General features: G+C 43.9%; 2 protein-coding genes across 2 annotated transcripts; one reads left to right on the top strand and one right to left on the bottom strand.

The window, feature by feature from the left end:
- Positions 1–1,430: 1,430 nt before the first annotated feature.
- Positions 1,431–10,623, bottom strand: LOC109422333 (proton-coupled zinc antiporter SLC30A9, mitochondrial). Its single transcript, XM_019697021.3, has 7 exons — positions 10,457–10,623; positions 9,469–10,393; positions 9,284–9,410; positions 8,821–9,227; positions 2,244–2,572; positions 1,988–2,176; positions 1,431–1,923 (listed from the first exon to the last, which is right to left on the bottom strand). The coding sequence occupies exons 2-7, from the start codon at positions 10,268–10,270 to the stop codon at positions 1,879–1,881; spliced, it is 1,899 nt and encodes a 632-aa protein (XP_019552566.3). The 5' UTR covers positions 10,271–10,393; positions 10,457–10,623; the 3' UTR covers positions 1,431–1,878.
- A 3,643-nt stretch (positions 10,624–14,266) lies between these two features.
- Positions 14,267–19,564, top strand: LOC134290712 (uncharacterized). The gene is made up of 3 exons (XM_062857888.1): positions 14,267–15,415; positions 15,947–15,965; positions 16,044–19,564. Exons 1-3 carry the CDS (start codon positions 14,267–14,269, stop codon positions 19,562–19,564), a joined length of 4,689 nt encoding a protein of 1,562 aa, XP_062713872.1.
- Positions 19,565–20,181: the final 617 nt, after the last annotated feature.

Below are 20,181 nucleotides of genomic sequence, written 5' to 3'. Positions count from 1 at the left end.
AATGGTATCCCATCAGATCAAAGCTTTTTTGATCCCATTTCAAGACCCAAATAAGTGTGCAAAATTTGGGCACGATCGGTCATGTCTACGTTTTGCGCATCGTGTTTGAAGTTTGTATGGGGTTTTACATAGTAACACACACTTTTTTGCACTTCTCTCATAACAAGCTCGATTTTTTCTAAAACCGTGTAACCGATAAAATGAAAACATAGTCTACGGTGTCCTGAAAAACTTTGTCGAAGACCGCGAAGTGATCTGATGCTTATGAAAAAAATTATAGTGTTGGCATTGCTTGGTAAAACAGCATGATTTTGTTGCTATTGTTATTCCTTTACATGTTTAAACATAAAAACATGCATGCGGTTCGTTGGTTATAACTATTTTCACAAGCATCGGATCGCTTTGCGGTCTTCAACAAAGTTTTCCAGAACATCTTGGGCTATCATTTTACAGTATCGGTTAAAAAGTTTCAGACAAACTTTTTCAACTTATGGCTAAAATGCAAAAAAAAAGCATGTTTTCCCATACAACATCCCATACAAATTTCAATTGCAATGCGCAAAGTGTAGACGCAACCGATCGTGCTCAAATTTTGTACAGATACTCAGGACCCGAAACGGAACCAAAAAAGCTTTGATCTGAGAAAATGGTTCCGATGACCCACACTAATGGACACATGCATGACGTGGAGAACGTAGACGCAGCAGAGAACGAAAATGATCCAACTCCCACGCTGAGGAAAGTTATAAGGATGCCATTCACCAGCTCAAAATCAACAAAGCAATTGATAAGGATGGTATCGCAGTTAAACTCATAAAGACATAAAATTTAATGGCATTGATGTAAAACATTTACATTTTTTTCTAGAAAGATCCAAAAAGTTTCAATAATCCAGGATAACTTTTTTAAATGTTTTAAAAGTACCAATGTTTCAATGACTTGTGAAGCACTAATATATTGTTGATAAACGTTTCAATTTTCATTCAATTCAATTCACTGGTTTCTGAGATATGACAGTTCAAAAATAAACTATCTTAAAAATAGCGTTTTACGAAAACGGTTCTAGCTTCGCGAAAGATTAACCAATCGAGCTCAAATTTGTACCAATGATGCACATATAATAGGTTAACAAACAGTCAAAATTTGAGTTTTTGATCCACTCTATGAAAAGTTACAGTATGTTGAACTTTTTTGTGAGAGATAATAAAGTTGCCTATCCCAAACATTTTGGCCACCCCCTGTATGTTGTATGTAAGGTATTACGGATTTCTTTCGTCAATTTCGTTAGTTATTCAGTAATTTTTGTTTGCAGTGAAATATGTATTATCGCGCAAAATAACTAGATATTGTCTCACTGTATTCCTATTAGAGTTGCGTGATTTCATAAGTTTGCAGTTTTTTTCTTTGATACACTGGTTTTAGTATAACGATAGGGAACAAGTTTGAACATTCAGTAACGGAAATCGGTCCGCCGTGGTGCTGCACACTGTCTACATCATTGTCTTCATCACAATTTGCCCAACTTGGAACCTTTTACATGGATCGGCATCGGTTAAGCTCCGTCGGAGTGTTTTTGTGAGTTGTCAGTTAAGTACTAGTAAGCACAATAATTTATTATTCTTCTACACTTGTGTCGGTGCCACAGTGTTATCACCTCTAGGCTAATGAGTGCTGATTTACATTACATTTTGATTCGAATTTGGAATTACTGTTTTATTTCATAGCTTCTCCTTTAATACGTAAAAATATATCTATCGAGGTAAAATAAACTCAGACTTGCCAATCTTTCGTTCGTTCGAGTTGCTTGCTTGAAATACTCACTTTAAACCGATACAAGACAGGGACAGGAGCCGGTAACAAAAAGGAAGCGTAACAGACTTACAAGATCTCCAGATCACAGTGCCGTATTTCGGGGAACTTTTTCTGTGAGATAAATGATAATTTGTTAAAACAATGTCGATACAAGACAAGCTAAGGTGAAACTTACCCTTAGTTTCATTTCAATCCTATCGATTTCGCCTCCCATCAAATCCACAATGTTCTCGCCATGTTTCAGAAGGAACGCTTCCAGCTCGTCAATGGTTTGGAACGTTTTGACTTCCTCCAGCAAGATGTTCAGATCCTGCTTGTCTAGATACACACGTGTTAGCTCTCGACCATCGAAGTCCATTTCAGCCTGAAATTAGAACATATTTGTACAACTTTTAACTCCAGCGCATATCCCCCAAAACTCTCGATCTTACCTTATACCTAACCAACGAGTTGCCCATGTCGATACCCTTGACGTCGTGGATCGCCCGGATCATGATGTCGCTCTCCAGTTCGGCGTTTATCCGGTCGAGATTCTCCTGCCGAATGGATCGTCCCACCAGAGCGGCCACATTGGTATAGATAATGAAGGAAGCTACTCCGCCGAGCATGCAACCGACTAGTAGCGAACCCACGGCATCCGGAATGGGCGAACCGGAGTATGAGGACAAGCCCATACAGGTGGCAGCCAAAGCCACACTGAGCACTGCCGCGGCATCCTCCGTGAGGACCACGTTCACGCAGGGGTCCTGTCCGCGTACGACTGCAATATTAAGAGAAGTATATTTTAAATCCAGTTTGGGGTTGCGAATATAATTTGGACCCCCGTATATATTAGGACCCATTGGCTGTATAAAGATTTTCGTTACCCGTAAGGTGGTAAGATCACCTTAGAATGGTGCGTTGCGGTGTAAGATCTACCAAATCAAATTTAGATCTTGATATTTACCGTACTTATAAATATTCCAAGATCAAAGTTTGATGCTTTTATTTGTGAGATTGTAGTTTATTTTGTTTCAATGTACTGCTGATTAACATTTTATTTCAGCAGGATTCAGGTAAATTTATCGTATGATATAAATAATATTGAAAAAATATGTAACTGTGGCGAGCGTATCACTAATATGTAGCTTATTTGACGTACGATGTTAATATTATTTTATATTTCAGATTAACAATGGTGTGCCTGACGTTGACCAAGCATATCCTTTGGAGTTTACCCTCCCACTAACAACACCCAAATTCCCGTGACACCTAGGCCTGAGAGATCGTAGAGCTGACTACATTTTTCATAGCTAATTCAAAACTAAACATCCTTTCTTGTCCCTCAGCAGTTGCAAGGACGTGGCCAGGACAGTGCTCGACGATTTGAGGATTGCGTCAGTCTTGTCTAAGAGTCAGAGATTAGGCTTAAATCGTTGTGCTTTGATTCGTACGGGAAGGAGGCAACCCTCATAACAGCGGTCTAGGGCTGTACTACCTACGAATTTGTGCGGCTCGCTTAATGCTAATGCTAATGCTTTGGCTGTACCAAGATTTTCGTAAAAATTCTGAAAGATTCACAAATTGGATTGCTCTGCATAGCAATCTTTCTCCTTCAGGTGAGTAATGTGAATTTGTGATTAAAGAGACTGTACTAACCACCAGGGTGGCATACCCTAGTTGTGAAACCTAGGTTTGACAGTCCTGGACTGCCGACGAGGACAATCCTGGTGTTTGGAATCCTTGGTGTTCCACTAACTTTTCCCACAATCTCACACTGAATTGAATATTTACTTGCAGGTCATCGTTGAACAATATGCAAACAACGGATGCCAGGATCAAAATAATTGGAGTTTTTAAATTACGATTACGGTACTGTACCACAGTACCAAAAATGAAACATTGTTTTCGAAAAATTTGATTGGAACAATATTTAAAGAATTGGTACAGATAACAAACAATAAGGGCATGGAGAAGCTTCAAATCCCCTAAACCCACAGTACGCAAAAGAAGACACGTTTGGGTTTAGGAGACTTTTCATATTCATGTTCCGCAATTGTAGCACACTCCCAAGTGTGGCGGATGGTGTTGCTCCACCACACTGAAAGACGGCTTGCGGTTGAAATTACTATTCTGAGGGTCATATGTTGACAACTATGCACAACGCCACTTGATTTGTGCAGACTGAGTTTCGTTTCAATTCAACAGATTAATGTTTTCAATTTTACCATGAACCCGATTTACAATTAAAAAAAGTTTCTGTTGGCAACCGGATTCAAACCAATAATCTTTAGATCATCAGGCTCACACGCTACCACTCGGCTATCGAACCGGTTGATATGAGAGGAAACATAATGCACACAAGAAGCGTTTATGGGTTGAAGATTATGTTTTGCCATAGTAAATTTGAAAACAATTTTGTGATTGTCATAACCGCAAGCCGTCTTTTAGTGCAGGGAGCTCAAATATCGTCTGTTTCCTGCACTGCCGTAATTCTGCAAAGTGACGTAAGCGACATTGATAGTTTTGGCCAATTTTTTGGTTATTATGCATAAAACTCTTGCTCATCTTCTAAGTTTCTTTCCATAGACGATAGATTACGACTAGACCTTGCATTCTAATACAGCAGGAATACCACAGTGTTATTTTTACTCTAGATATTATATATAATATATAAAAAAATATCGAAATTTTGAATGGCGCTCACGTCACTTTGCAGAATTACGGCAGTGCAATAGGGGCAGAATTTTCAGAATGAGCGTTTGAAAATTGGCAATCTTGAAGCACTTCATGCAAGTTCACTTATTTCTCTCATCATTTGACAAAAGCAAACCAATTTTGATTGTTGTATCATGGAGAGGGACTGAAGGACTATCTGTTTCATAAATTTTCGAATACTATTTTTGAACGACTATTGAAAAAAGTTGACTGATTTTGAATTGTGCCTTTATTGCGGAAAATTGGTGAATATGTCAAAATCTCGCGTTTTTCAGCGAATTTCTGAACGGGTCTTTGTGAGATGAAAGTTTACATAGTTTTTCATCATGTACAATACCATCATAATCTCAAAAATGACAAATTTTGAGATGTGCCCCTATTGCAGGAAACCGACGATATAGGTATTATGCTTTCTTGCGACTGTGGAGATTTAGGCTTTGTGCAATTCTTCTCTCGAAGATCTCTTTCGGGTCGACCTCCCGTTTCTTTGAAAGGAATAGGTGGAGGTCTGTTTCATTTAGGTGACGATGGAGGGCTATTCTGGTTGAAAATAGTTTTGATTTGTACAAAGTAGTTTCAGTTTGCTTAAGGACATACATGTTAGAATCTCAAAATGGCCGCCCCAAATGGCTGACTTTGACACCTACTCACGATTTCGAGGGCATAAATCTTTTCGTAAACAAAGCCACCGCACCTGAGCTTCTTATTTTAAGCTTATTACAAGTAAGCAAGAACAGAATAATAAAATGCACTGTTGTTTGAAACTTGCTTCGTGAGTTTGATGCGTTTGTAGTTCTGATGCACTGTTGAAGCGGGATTTCATGAAGTTTGTCCTTAATTTGCCCTTGCGTCCTTCCTATCTCCACCCTTATGTCAAGTTAGACATCGCGAATTTCTTCGCCCACCGCCTTTTTGGATGGATTGGAGGATGCTTCAACGATTGGAAGTTGGTTTCCTTTCGGTGAAGCATTCTTTCCCACGGCAATTTGAGCTAGCAAATCCTCACCATCATCTTCACTATCTTCCTCATTTGGCGTGAGGGGAGGCACTATACTATTCCCGAAGGGGTAGATATGGAGGGTTACCACATCGCTCAACAAATCTGCAATGGACTTACTGGGCTCTACCACGACATAGTTTTTGACGATTTGGAGCCGAGGTGGATGGAGCCATCTGCTGCGATAATCCTCTTTTTTCGGACACCTGTATCCCAAATTTTCCCTTTATGGACTCAAATTTTCCACTCCAAAGTTCCAATTCAGCGTCAACATCCCCTTTAAATGAACGGACTGCTGTCTCGGAGCATTTTTGCACACTGAAAAATACCTTTTGGAACTAGATTGACCCGACCCAGGATGGATAACAACACCGCGGGAGTTCAATTCAAAGTCAATTTTGTCAGGTTCTAAGTGAACGGCACGTAAGAGGAAGTAAGAGACGATTAACTACTCCAACGTCCCTTTGGGGCCGAAGGGGTCATATATGACCTCGGTCATGAAACCGTGCTTAACAGCGAGGTTGCGGCAGCTCTTTCGTTGAAATCCCTCTCTGGTGAGAATCCAGATACCCCAGAAAATAAATTCAAGAGGTATCGCAGGAGGTATTCCTGAAGGACTGCCGGGAAAAAAAGCCGTACCTATACCAGAAAGATTATGGTGGAATCTCCGATAGAATAAGTGAAAATAGAATTACAGGATCGACCCTTGCAGAAATCATGAAAAGAGCCTCTGGAGAATGTTCGGGAAGAATTTTAGAAAAAAAATTCGGAAATAGCCCATAGAATAAAACTTAACCCTCGAGTGATCGCGCTGTTGTGTTTTGTACAATACGTTGAAAAAATCTTGCTTTTTGTACTCGGCGTTAGCGTGGTGCTGGCAGTGGTGGCCAGCCGCGCGATTGACGGAAGATTAAAGAAACATCGGAAGTGTTCAAGAGAGATGTCTAGAAGATCACAGGAATCTCCTGGAGGAAACAAAGTAGTGATCGTTGGCGGGATCCACAAAAAAATGTTGGACTCCCTAGAAAATCTTTCAAGAAGTTTCAGAAGGTATCAATAAAAGAGCCCTTGAAGGAATCCTCGCAGGAATCTAATAACCCAACTAACATTTTCAGCGCTATAAGCTTCAGTCATTTGCTTTCTGTTGTGTAACCATCGAATAAAAGCAGTCAACGCTGAATAAAAGGGAAGCTAGTCAAATATAAATCATAAGCTGATACACGGCTGTAAAACAAGCACCATACAGCTACCAAACTCGGTGTTCGGAAATCCATTGCTTGTCACTGGGGCTGTCTTTACTCTACTCTATTCCAACTCCGGGAGATTTTCTGGAAGAATAGGAGTCCCCACTAACAAAACAGCTGCTACTATACAGTACAATTCGTTATACTAACAAATCCCCAAACCAGCAGCGCTTTGAAGGCCGTTATGCGATTTCATTACAGCTAGAAGTTGTAATAAAGAAACTGCGTTGGTTTACCAACACGGCTTGTCGGATGTAAACATTATTGTCAAAACAAACTTCAAGCGGGAAGCTACTACACAAATTCTTTACAGCTATCCATCTCTGTGCTGTGAAATTATTTGGGTTGCTTTTATTGCACTTTAATTCAATGCCGGAAGATTTGCCGGAAGATGTGCAAATCGAGTAAGAGTCCCAGCCACTACAACAGCTGCTTTTATACAGTAAGTTTTGTAATGTTGCCAAAACACAAAACAGCAGCGCTTCGTAGCCGTTTAAAGAACACTCTTTCAGCTAGAAGCTGTGAAGAAGAATCTGTTGGCGCAACCAAACAGCATGTTCAATGTAAACATTATTGTGTTTGACGTTTCACAAGCTTCTGCAGCAAGATGAAGTTGGGTAAGGTTTCTTGTGGCACAATTATGAAGCCGACAAGGATGGGAACACTCACTTGCAGAGAGTTACACTCACTTGATGTTTTCTCAGCTTAGAAGCGTGCAATCAACAAATGGTGTATGGACGACTTTTGGCTTGTGATTTTGTCTAAAAGTTTGCTGAATAAAGTAGGGGTCGCACACGCATACCGAAGTCGTGAAGGAGCTGCGAAGGCAACTCTCCACGAGGTGAATGTAAATTACACTCACCTCGTGGAGAGTCGCTTTCACAGCTCTGTCACGACTTTGATATGCGTGTGCGACACCTACTCTATTCGGCAAACTTTTAGACAAAACCACAAGGCAAAAGTCGTCCATACACCATTTCTTGATTTCACGCTTCTGAGATGAGAAAACATCAAGTGAGTGTAACTCTCTGCAAGTGAGTGTTCCCATCCCTGGAAGCCGAGTATGAAGCCTTGTCTGGAGTAAAACAAAAGGGGCTATTTTCTATGCTATTTATATATAGCAGTGTGGCAGCGAGGACATCATCGCGACCAGTGGATACGGAGATCGGAAGTTCAATTCCAAGTAGCGGCAAGTATTTAATTATTCAATTTTAAAAGTGATAATTCCAGTTCCACATGTATTGCGTCACGGTATCCATAACCTAATTATATTTAATCGTTCAATTTGGGGATGCCGTAAAACTATTATTTAACAACTGCGAAAAGGCTGAAAAAGCGCCTTCTCAAGATGTTATTCAATTAGTGGTTACATAGGAGCCGAGAAAAGAGCTATGACTTCGTAGCATAGAAGCTGCTCGCACAGACTATATACATGTGGATTAAGTTCGCCAGATTCATTGGTATAGGGCTTGCATAGAAGCTTCCGTCCATATGTACAACACAGTAAATCAGCATCAAGCCGTATTGAGGACGCTTTGTTGACGTTTACATTTACAATAAATGTTAGTTGGGAAGTGGTAATTGAGGAATCCCGAAAATAATGTAGGTTTCATGGGAAGAACTTCTGAGAGAATTCTAGAAAATACTCAGAATAATCCGGGACAATCACTGGAGCATTTTTGAAAGCAATCCATAGAAAAAAAAACTGAATGATGTCTCTGAAGATTCCTGGGAGGAATCTTTGAAAGTATCGCAAGATAAATGCTGAATAGGATCCCGGTAGAAATATCTGAAGGAGTTCCCGAACGAATCTCTGGAAAAATCCTGGGAGAAATGCGTAGAGGAACTCCAAAAGAAATTTCAGGGGAAATTCTTGGAGGAATCCATTATGGATTCTCTGTATTCTAAAAATATTCTAAAGATTAGTTGAAAAACCCGAGATAATCTCTGGAGTAACTCCTGGATGAATACCGCTTACTGGCTCCTACAATACTTCATGCTTAAAGATGTGTTTGTCAGGAAAAACTCACATTTATGGAATCTCATTTAACTCCGTTTTGTTCTACTTACCATAATCTTTGAAAGTCATCCCCAGCGCCTTGGCACCACTCCGGCAACTATTGATAGCCACCACCAGCGTTGCACCTTCGGAAACTAGCGAGCCACCGAGAATGAAGAACGCCCAGTACAAATCATCCAGCGGATGGGGATCCACCAGACCCATGATCCCATGGTAGAAGGACAAACCCGTTCCGACACAGAAAATTCCCACACCGGAAATCAATGACGAAACGTACTTCATATTGGCATAACCATACGGGTGGTCCGAATCGGCACTCTGCGTACTCTTGTGGATGCCATAGGCCAGAATGAGCTGGTTGATGGTGTCCGCCAGCGAGTGGATCGTTTCCGCAAACATACTGTGCGAACCGGTGTAGAGCCAGGCACCGAACTTGAACAGACAATTGGTAGCATTACTGGAAGAAAAGATGGGTCAGTAAGTAGAAGACTTGAGATTTTCCTTTGCTTTTACATGGCAATGGCTGTCAGCACCACCTTTCCGGATTTACCGAACAACCCGGGCTCCGAATCCACCACATTGGTGCGACTTCCAATCTCCCGCCGGTAGTCACGCAACCTTCGCTTCACTGTGAAAATGTCTAAAATGCATGGACGTTAGTTATTCGGTCTTCTAAGAACGGATTACGGATTTCTCACTCTGCTGATGTCGCTTCTTTTCGATTTCTCGCTTTAAGCATTCCTTCAGAAGATTTTCCCGGGAACCCCACACCTCAATGGCCTTGGCCTCCACATCCTTCCGCCAGTACACCGTGATGGGTGGTTCCTGTTCATACGGGGATCTTCGTTTGGTTTTGGGCAGCCCTTCTAGGTCGGACGGCTTCAGTAGAAAGTCGGACATGGCTCGAACCGGAGTGATGAAATTCCGCTCCAGAGATGACCGGGAGAAGTCCACCTGGATCCGCTTCTTCGCTAGCTGTCGATTCTTTTCCGCGAGCTTTTCTTTCTGCTCGGCGGCTTCCAGCTTCCGTTTTGGGTCATCTTCTCCCGGAACCGCGGTCGAATGCTGGAGGGCTTCTTTGGCGGCAGTTGCATCGGCGGCGTTTTTCATGAGATTTATTGGCTTTTCGATGATCACCTCCTGGAGCTTGGCATCTGCCGTCGTCGTGGTCGTCACCAGCAACTTCCCACTTTTGGTATTTATCTCCAGGGTCTTCTCCTGGGACTCCTTCCCTGCGCCCGCTGCATCTTTTTTGTCCTCCTTGGGAGGCGTTGTCGATTGGGTACCGTACGATAACCTCGGAATACTGGGTTGCTTCTTGTCCGCTTTCCTTACATTAAAAACAAATTTGTTCGAAATCCTAGAATTACTTAGAACCGAAAGCTTCCGCAGGGCCAGGATCCCGATCCGGTGATTCACCTGATGGCATAGCGTCAGATACGGTACGAGATTCTGCCGCGTTCCGATGATTTTGGCCGCATCCACAACGCGGAAGATCATGATCCACTACTGAATCACCAGCACAGCCACAACCGAATGCCGACTTGTTCTCTGCGGTGCAGGAACCGGAACGATGCACGGAATATTTACACTTTTCACCAGGGAATTGTCGCTCGAAGAAAGCTGCAACAAATCGTTGGAATTTTGTCGATTTAAAACTGGTTTAACTTATTACAACACACTTACCCTTTTCACTCCATGTTTCCAATCGAAAATCAATAAAGTTACGATAGATTTTGAGAGTTTTTTCGCGAAAAATTTCCTCCGGACTCACAAAACTTGTGTTGATTTTTGCACTTTCCGTTTTGCTCTACTTCTTCCGCTTTCGCCAGTTTGACGTTTCATTTTGCTGCGGTGTGTTGCTAAAGTGCGCAGCGTGATTTGTTTTGGTCGGGTGCCCTTCAGAAACGGTGGACGAGGTTGAGCGCGCGCGAGTGTGCAAAAGCGCGCAATTTCGGATTTCTTGCATGCATGCATGCATGATGGAGAATGAAAAGAGTGGTTTCCGGTCTGCTGAAATGCGAACGAAAATCAAAAATTTCAATGATTAGTGAATAGAATATCGTGAAAACTATAGACGAGTGCACCGCCCGCTGAAAGTTCACTCGGGCCGCGAATTTTGACACCACAGCGGGGTCGACTCTCAACAACTTCTACCCAGCTGAAAATTTGTTCAATTTATTGCATCTAGTTTTCGCGATGAAGTTGTAAAAATATGGGCTAGGGCAGTAACTACATGCATAAGCATCAGTTTAAAAGAAATTCATGTAAGAAATCGAAGAAAAAAATTATTAGCGCATTTTGGTGATGCATCTCTGAGTAGAAGTTGCTGAGAGTCGACCCCGCTGTGCTGTCAAAAAATTTCAGGCTCAGTGAACTCAATGTTCATCGGTGCACTCGTCTATAGATAGTAGAGTAAACATAGATCCGCGGACACCGCTGACTAAAATGTTTCAAGCGTGTAAGTAGTAATTTTCAGTGATCTATCTATAGTGAAAACTAAATAAATTTATGTGTTAAGACATTAAGGAATTCCAGTGCCTAACGGTGATGGTGCGTATTGCTGATGTCAACCACGAAGTTCCTTTTCGAGCAGTGAAAGTTTTACAGTCCAAGAATCTGTCCATAAACTATGTAGACTCTTATGGGGAAGGGAGGGTTAAGGCCAAGGTCTACGGTTCATACAATTTTCGAAAATTTTGTGTGAACAAAAGTCTACGGAAGGGGGGGCGGGGGGGTGGCTGAGATGAGCAAAAATGAGTCTACGAAGTTTATGGGCAGCGCCCAAGTTTGTCGTCAAACTGGATACATTGCGACATGGATCTTAAATAGGACAGTGCATTGCCCATTCTTTACGTAAGTATTGTATTCACACTAAAACCACTAAACCATTATACAGACTACACAAAAACTCAAGAAACAATAATTATTTTAAGAAAGGTTTCTCGAAGCCTTGAGTCGAATAATATTTGGTTATGTTGCTGAAATTTTAACTTATTCAACTCTTGTTAGCCCAGTGAAGTATGTATAGTGTCGGACAAAACAATAAGACCACCGGTCCTATTTCATACAAAACGGCCAAGTTTGACGATATGGTACTCGGTTTCTAGTAAACCGATTTGGCTGAAATTTTGACTGTCGCACGGAGAAAAATAAATAGTAGAAACAGCCAATCTTTAATTTATTTTAACCAGGATTCCACATTGAATTTTGCACAAACAATACATTACGTTGCTTCAATAATGTGCATTAGTTAAAATAAACTCAAAAAATAGGCAACTCGATTTTTCAGACAGCAGATAAATTCAACCACGAATTGCTTGTAAGAAACAAAATTTTGGTTATTTTGTTTGACAGCTGCATAAATGACCAACAATGTTGATTGTTTGTAAACCAAAATGTTAGTTTGAGACCACCAATTGGGTTGTTTAGTGAATTAAATATTGCCATTTTCTTTAGCTTAATCGAAAGAGCTCATTTTTCTGAGTATAAGGTGATTTTATTACGTCCCGATTCATTTGTTTTGATGGTTAAATAAACAAAACAGTTTTAATTTTCGTGGCTAGAATGACAGTTCAATCGATAAAGTGACAGTTCGCCCCGAACAAAAAATTTTCCCCATACAAACTATAAATGCATTTTAAAAATAGTTCCCGGGCACCGAAAATGATGAAATTTTGGATTTCGACTATTTTTTGGCTGGAGATTCCGATTATGCAATAATCAGGATACCCCTAAAGAACCCAATTCATAGTTTCCATACAGCCAATTATTTGCTTGAAATAACTAATGGCATGGTTGTTCTACTCCCGTTCCTCCCATTTCGCTCCCTTTCTGTTTCCCATTGAATTCAATTGAAAACACCAATTCATCGTTTTCACGATTGATTTAATTTCTTATCATATTGACATACAAAACTGCCCACAAATCTCGCAGAGTACATTGTCATTGTTTTTGGTCCTGTTGGAGTTCAAGACGGAAACCGATCATAGTAGTCAAAGATTTAGCGAATAAGAAGATTTCATTACACTGTCATTCTGTTACTGTTACACACTGAATAAAGACGTTAAAACATTAAGTTCCACTGTTACTAATTAACACCATTAGGTCCATCCTCGTTCAAGTTTTGGGCTAGGTTCTTGAGCAATGCCACTGTCATGTAGTCAAACATCCTCGGGCTCATATCTTCGGGTTTATCCAGATTTTTAGGTATTCCTAAAAAAACATGTCACTTTTAGAATCATTAACATTGAAGCCCTCAGTATACAAACCTTATTGAAAATGTACAGCGTCACCTTCTGTCCGCGCACGGAGCGTACATAATGTGTAAATATGTGTTTGTGTTAATAATATCCTAATTAATCCTCACCCGTACCATTAACATCCCCAAAATCCCAACCAACTAATCCCGAGTCGACCGCGGGTTATTTCGGTCCCCCCCTTACTAACATCTGTGTCTGTGTCTAATGTGAACGCGCACTACCCACCCGAACGGCAATGCTGCTGTTTGCCTGGCTGGCGGCCGACGAGCGGCTGCCCATTTGAACGGGGACGACGACGGCCACCACATGCGAGCGGTGGCGGCGGCCAGAATCATCATGCGAGCGAAGCGAGACGAGGACGCGAAGAACACGCTGCGACATGTTCGCATCGCAGCATCGAGCAGGGCACCGACCAATGCGAGCGAGGCTCGCGCTGATTGGTGGACGGTGTATTTTGGGTAGGGTATATAAGTGATGGAATTCGCTCGAAGAGCATCAGTCTTTGTAAAGTAGTGATCAAATAAACATCGTTAAAGTGAAACGAATCTTTTCCTTGGACAGCCGAACAATCAGCCTTTTACAAGGCTAACCACTGAGAGTTATTCCAAGTCGTCGAGCTATCGTCTGCAGCTTTGTTCCTGCGGCCCTCTTCAGTGGGAAGAGCCGGCCAACCTCCGTCCAGTGTCCGTGATCGGACATTTTGGTCCAGTCGACCCGGATCCACGAGCGATCCGTTTTGGTGTTGCACCCGCAACGTACGCGTGTCGTCAATCTGACGATTGAGACACCACCCAGCATACAGTCCGCTACCCGGTCGCCAATCTGACGATTGCGACGAAACCCGTTCCGCTGAGACGATAGCCGGCGCATTTATTCAGAGTTAGTTTTCCTCTGGCTGTCCAAGTGTTTTGAAAGTGAGTACACCGTGTACTATTTAACGAAGTAAATCGCGCGCGAGTGAAAGTTTAGTCCGATTAGTAAAAACGAAAGTAAGTCGCGCGCGAGTGGTCGAACTTTCGGCGTGAACGCCGACGGTAATAGTGCAAGAGCGTGTTCCTGACGTGTCCGAACACGTTCTGTTCCTGCGTGGTGCGAGAGGCGCACCACCGTTCCGGTTCAAGTGAATCAGTAGTGAGTGTAACCGAACTTTCAACATCGAAAGTAAACCGCGCGCGAGTGCCACAGTGACAAGTCCGATATTTTCAACCCGTGTTCGTCGCGCGCGAGTGTGAGGATGACGTTGGATCGAACACCAACGAAAAGTGAAAAGGTCACAATGACGGACATCACGACGCTAGTGCATCAACGTGGACAGGCCAAGGCGCAGGTCACGAAGATCCGGAAGGCGTTGGAAAGTATGGCAGGAGCTGGGTCCACTGCTCCGAGTACGGCGATGCTGGCTGTGTATTCGAAGAAGCTGGACCGCTTCTACAGTGAGTACCGTGAGTATCACAACCAAATTGTTGCGGTCATTCCCGATGATCGCCTGGACGAGCAAATCGAAGCGTATGATTTGTTCGAAACGCAGCACACTGAAACATGTGTACTGCTGGAGACGATTGTGCAATCCATCAACGATGACGCACAACCGAGAGCACAAGCGAATACGCAGCAGCAGCCAGACGCTCCTCGTATCATTGTGCAGCAACAGCCGTTGAAGGCACCGATTCCCTCCTTCGACGGGAAGCCGGAAAACTGGCCGCGCTTCAAGGCCATGTTTTTGGATGTCATGCGCACATCAGCCGACTCAGACGCAATCAAGCTCTATCATTTGGACAGAGCTCTGGTCGGCACAGCTGCTGGGATAATCGATTCTCGCACGTTGAGCCAGAACGATTACGAGCACGCGTGGAAGATACTGGAGGACATATACGAGGACAAGCGGGTCATAGTGGACGTCCACATCAACGGCCTGCTGGCACTGCCGAAAATGCATCGAGAGAACGCCAAGGAACTCCGAGCGCTTATTGACGAGGTCACTCAACACGTCGATGGGCTGGCTCTGATGAATGAAGAGATGACTGGATTTTCGGAGCACTTCGTGGTCAACCTTCTGGCCGCGGCGCTGGACAAGGAGACGAGGCTTCAGTGGGAGGCTACCATTTCCCACAAGGAGCTACCGGAATATGAGGACACCATCGAGTTTCTGAAGAAACGATGCGCTGTGCTGGAACGTGTGGAAGCATCGTTGGCCAAGCAAGCTTCTACATCGAAGACATCAGTTCCTGTGAAGAATCCTGGATACCAACCGAAGAACGCAACATCGAAGTCGTATGCTGTTACGACCAAGGACCGGACGTGTGAGCTGTGTGGTACCGGAAACCATCCGGTCTACAAATGCGAAGCCTTCAGGGAGATGACCGTCGCTCACCGCCAGGCCAAGGTAAGAAGCATCAGAGCTTGTTATAACTGCCTTAGGGTGGGTCATTTGAGTAGTGCGTGTTCTTCACCGTATTCGTGTTCTAAATGTAAGGCAAAACACCATACTCTTCTCCATCTCGATAAAAATGATGTTCAGTCCACCTCGAAATCGGTTACGCAGTCCACCCCTCAGTCAGATCCGTCCACCTCGAAATCAGTTGTGCCAAATGTGAAATCCAAGTCTGTTTCTGGTGAATCTCAGTCCGCTCCAACGGTTTCGTGTTCGATGAAGCAGATGCCTCGTGTATGTAACAGTTTGCTAATGACAGCGAGGGTTCAAGTGAAAGATGTTAATGGGAATCTGAAGTCTTGTCGTGCCCTTTTGGATTGTGGTTCTCAGGCACATCTTGTGTCGAAACGTTTGGTTGAATCGTTGAGTCTGCCGTGTTTTTCCACCAAGGTTGATGTTGTAGGTGCCAATGGTCAGCAGTCCTCCATCTCAGAAATTGTTAATCTTGAATTGCGTTCGTGTTATTCTGACTTTCGCGGTCAGTTGCAGTGCCTGGTTGCAGGTAAGGTTGCCGGTTCGATGCCGTCAGTACCGATCGATATCAAACGATGGAATCTCCCTCGTGGTCTGTCTCTCGCAGATCCAGAGTTCTACAAGCCAGGTGACGTTGATTTGCTTATTGGAGTTCAATTGTTCTTTGCGCTTCTGATGCCGGGACAGTTTAGGATAGCTGAGAATCTTCCTGTTCTTCAAGAGACTCGTTTGGGATGGGTCGTTGCAGGTTCCATTGAAGATGTTGGTTCTCCTCGCGTTGAACAGCATTGCTACACGACTAGTCTTCAAAATTTTTCTGAAACGATGGAAAAGTTTTGGTCAGTTGAATCAGTGGATTCATGTGAACTTCTCACCGGAGAAGAGCAGTTGTGCGAAGAGATTTTCTGTTCCACAACTCGTCGCGATCAGAGTGGTCGCTATATCGTTCAGTTGCCCCTGAAAGAGTCGGTTTTCCAAATGAAGAGCAACCGATCTATCGCCCTACGTCGTTTCTTTATGATGGAACAGCGGTTCCAGAAAGACCCTGAGTTGAAAAAGCTTTATGTTGAGTTCATTAACGAATACAAGAGCCTCAACCATTGTGAACCAATCGATGAATCACAGGATCCTCCTAATCTTGTGAAGTACTACCTTCCTCACCATGCGGTGTTGAAACCGAGCAGCTCTTCAACGAAGTTGAGAGTTGTGTTTGATGCTTCGTCGAAGGCAAAGGGGCCTTCTTTGAATGACTGTTTGATGATTGGTCCAGTGGTTCAAAACGATCTGTTTTCCATAATCCTACGTTTTCGCAAGCATCGTTATGTGTTCTCAGCCGACATTAGCAAGATGTACCGCCAAATTCAAGTAGAACGTATCCACACACCATTGCTTCGAATTTTCTGGAGAGAAAATCCTACCGATCCGTTACAGGTTCTTGAATTAACGACGGTGACCTACGGCACATCTGCTGCGCCATTCTTAGCCACAAGATCCCTTCAACAGCTTGCTTTCGATGAAAGCACTCGCTATCCGTTTGCCGCTCAGATTGTTCTTGAAGATTTTTATGTTGATGATGCCCTGACTGGTGCTGAAACGGTTGAAGAGGCTATTCAACGTCGTGTAGAGCTTACAGAAATCCTCAACTGTGGAGGATTTCCGATCCACAAATGGTGTTCTAATGAACCAGCCATTTTGGAGACCGTTCCAGAGAAGGATAGGGAACAGTTTCTGTCGTTCGAAGATTTAGACATTAATCAGGCTATCAAAACGCTAGGCCTGCTTTGGGATCCAGCAGAGGATGTTTATCGCTTTCGTTTGGATCTCCCTTGTCTCGGTGGCTGTTCACCGACTAAACGAAACGTCCTGTCGCAAATTGCGAAAATCTTTGACCCTCTGGGTCTAATTTCGCCTGTTGTTGTTTTCGCGAAGATCATCATGCAGCAAATTTGGATGAGCAAACTGAAGTGGGATGATGTTTTGGATGGTAAGTTGCTGCAAGCATGGATCGTGTTTCGGGACACTTTGAATCACATACACGAGATCAAGATCCCACGGTTTTTCGGTTCAGTTAATCCCGTTCGTTATGAAATTCATGGGTTTGCAGATGCGTCCAGTGTAGCGTATGGAGCGTGTCTGTACATTCGCGTGGTCACTCAGGATGGAGTGAAAGTGTCGCTTGTGTGTAGTAAGTCGAAGGTTGCTCCAATCAAAGGATTGACAATCCCTCGGTCAGAGCTTTGCGCTGCCTTGTTGCTCGTTCGATTGTTTTTGAAGGTGTATCCGGCTGTGAAAATGGAGTTTGAATCTGTGCATTTCTGGTCGGACAGTCAAGTTGTCTTAGCGTGGCTTCGGAAACCTCTACCGCAACTGAATCTGTTCGTTCGCAATCGTATATCAGAGATCGTTGAAGGTTCGTCTGGTGCCGATTGGAATTATGTCAAATCTGTCGAAAACCCGGCTGACGTCGTTAGTCGTGGTCAACCTCCTCAGTTGTTGGTGTCGAATGACCTCTGGTGGCATGGGCCACAGTTCTTGCGTAGTCGTACCTACCGAGTTGATGAACCCGTGCTTATTTCCGATGATGAACTTCCGGAATGGAGTCCAGTTACCAATACCTCTGTGGTGTCTGTGCCGGAGCCTCTCCCAGTGATGACGGCCTTCGGTTCTTTTCGAAAATTACAACGTGTGATAGCGTATGTGCGAAGGTTTGTAACGAATGCGAGATCCGCTAAATCGCAGCGAATCACGTCGCGATATCTAACCGTACAGGAAATGCGTGAGTCGATGAATGTGATTGTGAAGTACGTCCAGAAAAGCGAGTTTGCAGATGAGATCGGTCGTCTTGAATCGAAAGAACCGTTGCGTCGTCTGGGTAACTTGGGTGTAATGATGAGAAACGATATCCTACGAGTTGGTGGTAGGTTGAGGAATGCCAGTCTGCCTTTCGGTGCGAAGCACCAGATGTTGCTACCGGATAAAAACCCGATCGTCGAATCGCTGTTGAGAACGCTGCACAGAGAGTTGTTGCACATTGGTCCGTCCGGTCTAATCGCTTACGTACGTCAGAAGTTTTGGTTGCTGAATGCTAGATCTGTGGCGCGAAAGATCGTTCGTAGTTGTGTTGTTTGTTTCCGTTGTAGTCCGCAGTTGTTGCAGCCGTCGATGGGTGATTTGCCACAGGCGCGTGTTGTTCCTGCGCCACCGTTCTCCAAGTCTGGTGTTGATTTCGCCGGTCCAGTCTTTATTCGTCAAGGGGGAAGAAAGTCCACTCTTGTTAAGGCTTACATTTGTTTGTTCGTTTGTATGGCCACAAAGGCGATCCATCTAGAATTGGTTTCGGATCTGTCCGCCGTAGCGTTTGTGGCTGCGCTGCATCGCTTTGTCGCTCGCCGTGGCCTGGTCGAAGAATTGTTCTCGGACAATGGGTCCAATTTCGTCGGTGCTAAGTCCGAACTGCATAGTTTGTACGAGTTGTTCAAAAGCGATCAACTGCAGGGTAAGCTAAACGAGTTTTGCCAGGCCCGTGAGATTAGATGGACGTTTATCCCTCCCCGTGCTCCGAATTTCGGCGGTTTGTGGGAGGCGGGTGTAAAAAGCACCAAAACCCACCTTAAAAAGGTCCTCCGTGATGCTTCTCTGACGTTCGAGGAGTATTACACCGTTTTAACGCAGATTGAGGCCATCCTCAATTCGAGGCCTCTGTTTTCCTCCTCCGCAGATCCCAACGAGCCTGAGGCGATTATTCCGGGCCACTTTCTAATCGGTCGCGAATTGACGGCCATTCCAGAGCCAAATCTAGAGGATACGAAACTCAATCGATTGTCTCGTTGGCAGCTCGTTCAACGGATTCGTGATCATTTTTGGAGACGTTGGTCTCGGGAGTACTTGAACACTCTACAAACTAGGCAGAAATGGACGAAAGGTTGCAAGAATGTTACTCCAGATACGGTAGTGTTGTTGAAGGAAGACAACATTCCTCCGCAGTTGTGGAAGTTAGGTCGTATTGTTAACGTCTACCCAGGTTCCGATTCGGTTGTTCGTGTCGCAGATGTCCAAACGGTTAACGGTGTTTTCCGTCGTCCTATTTCGAAACTCGCTCCTTTGCCTATTGAACAAAATCTCCATTAGATGTCTTTTCGCCCGGGGGAGAATGTCCGCGCACGGAGCGTACATAATGTGTAAATATGTGTTTGTGTTAATAATATCCTAATTAATCCTCACCCGTACCATTAACATCCCCAAAATCCCAACCAACTAATCCCGAGTCGACCGCGGGTTATTTCGGTCCCCCCCTTATTGCCCGTTGTGAAGATTTATAGATTCCGACGCAAATAAATGATTAGGCTCGTTTTCAGTGTAGGTCCGTTATAAATGTTTGTTTACAATGCAAAACTATCACCAAATGTGTACCTAACAACACAGCGTAAAATATTCATCAGGATGCGGTCTGGTTTTATATCTGTGGGCCCACGCAAGAAAAAACCACGCAACTAATTTTTGCGCAGGAGTCTAAACAGGTGGAATTTCCGCAATACTAACATCTGTGTCTGTGTCTAATGTGAACGCGCACTACCCACCCGAACGGCAATGCTGCTGTTTGCCTGGCTGGCGGCCGACGAGCGGCTGCCCATTTGAACGGGGACGACGACGGCCACCACATGCGAGCGGTGGCGGCGGCCAGAATCATCATGCGAGCGAAGCGAGACGAGGACGCGAAGAACACGCTGCGACATGTTCGCATCGCA

Source organism: Aedes albopictus, chromosome 3, assembly GCF_035046485.1.
Source record: "Aedes albopictus strain Foshan chromosome 3, AalbF5, whole genome shotgun sequence".
In the NCBI taxonomy this organism is placed as follows: domain Eukaryota; kingdom Metazoa; phylum Arthropoda; class Insecta; order Diptera; family Culicidae; genus Aedes; species Aedes albopictus.
The sequence above is the reverse complement of the archived record's forward strand: the minus strand, read 5'-3'. Positions and strand labels throughout refer to the sequence as shown.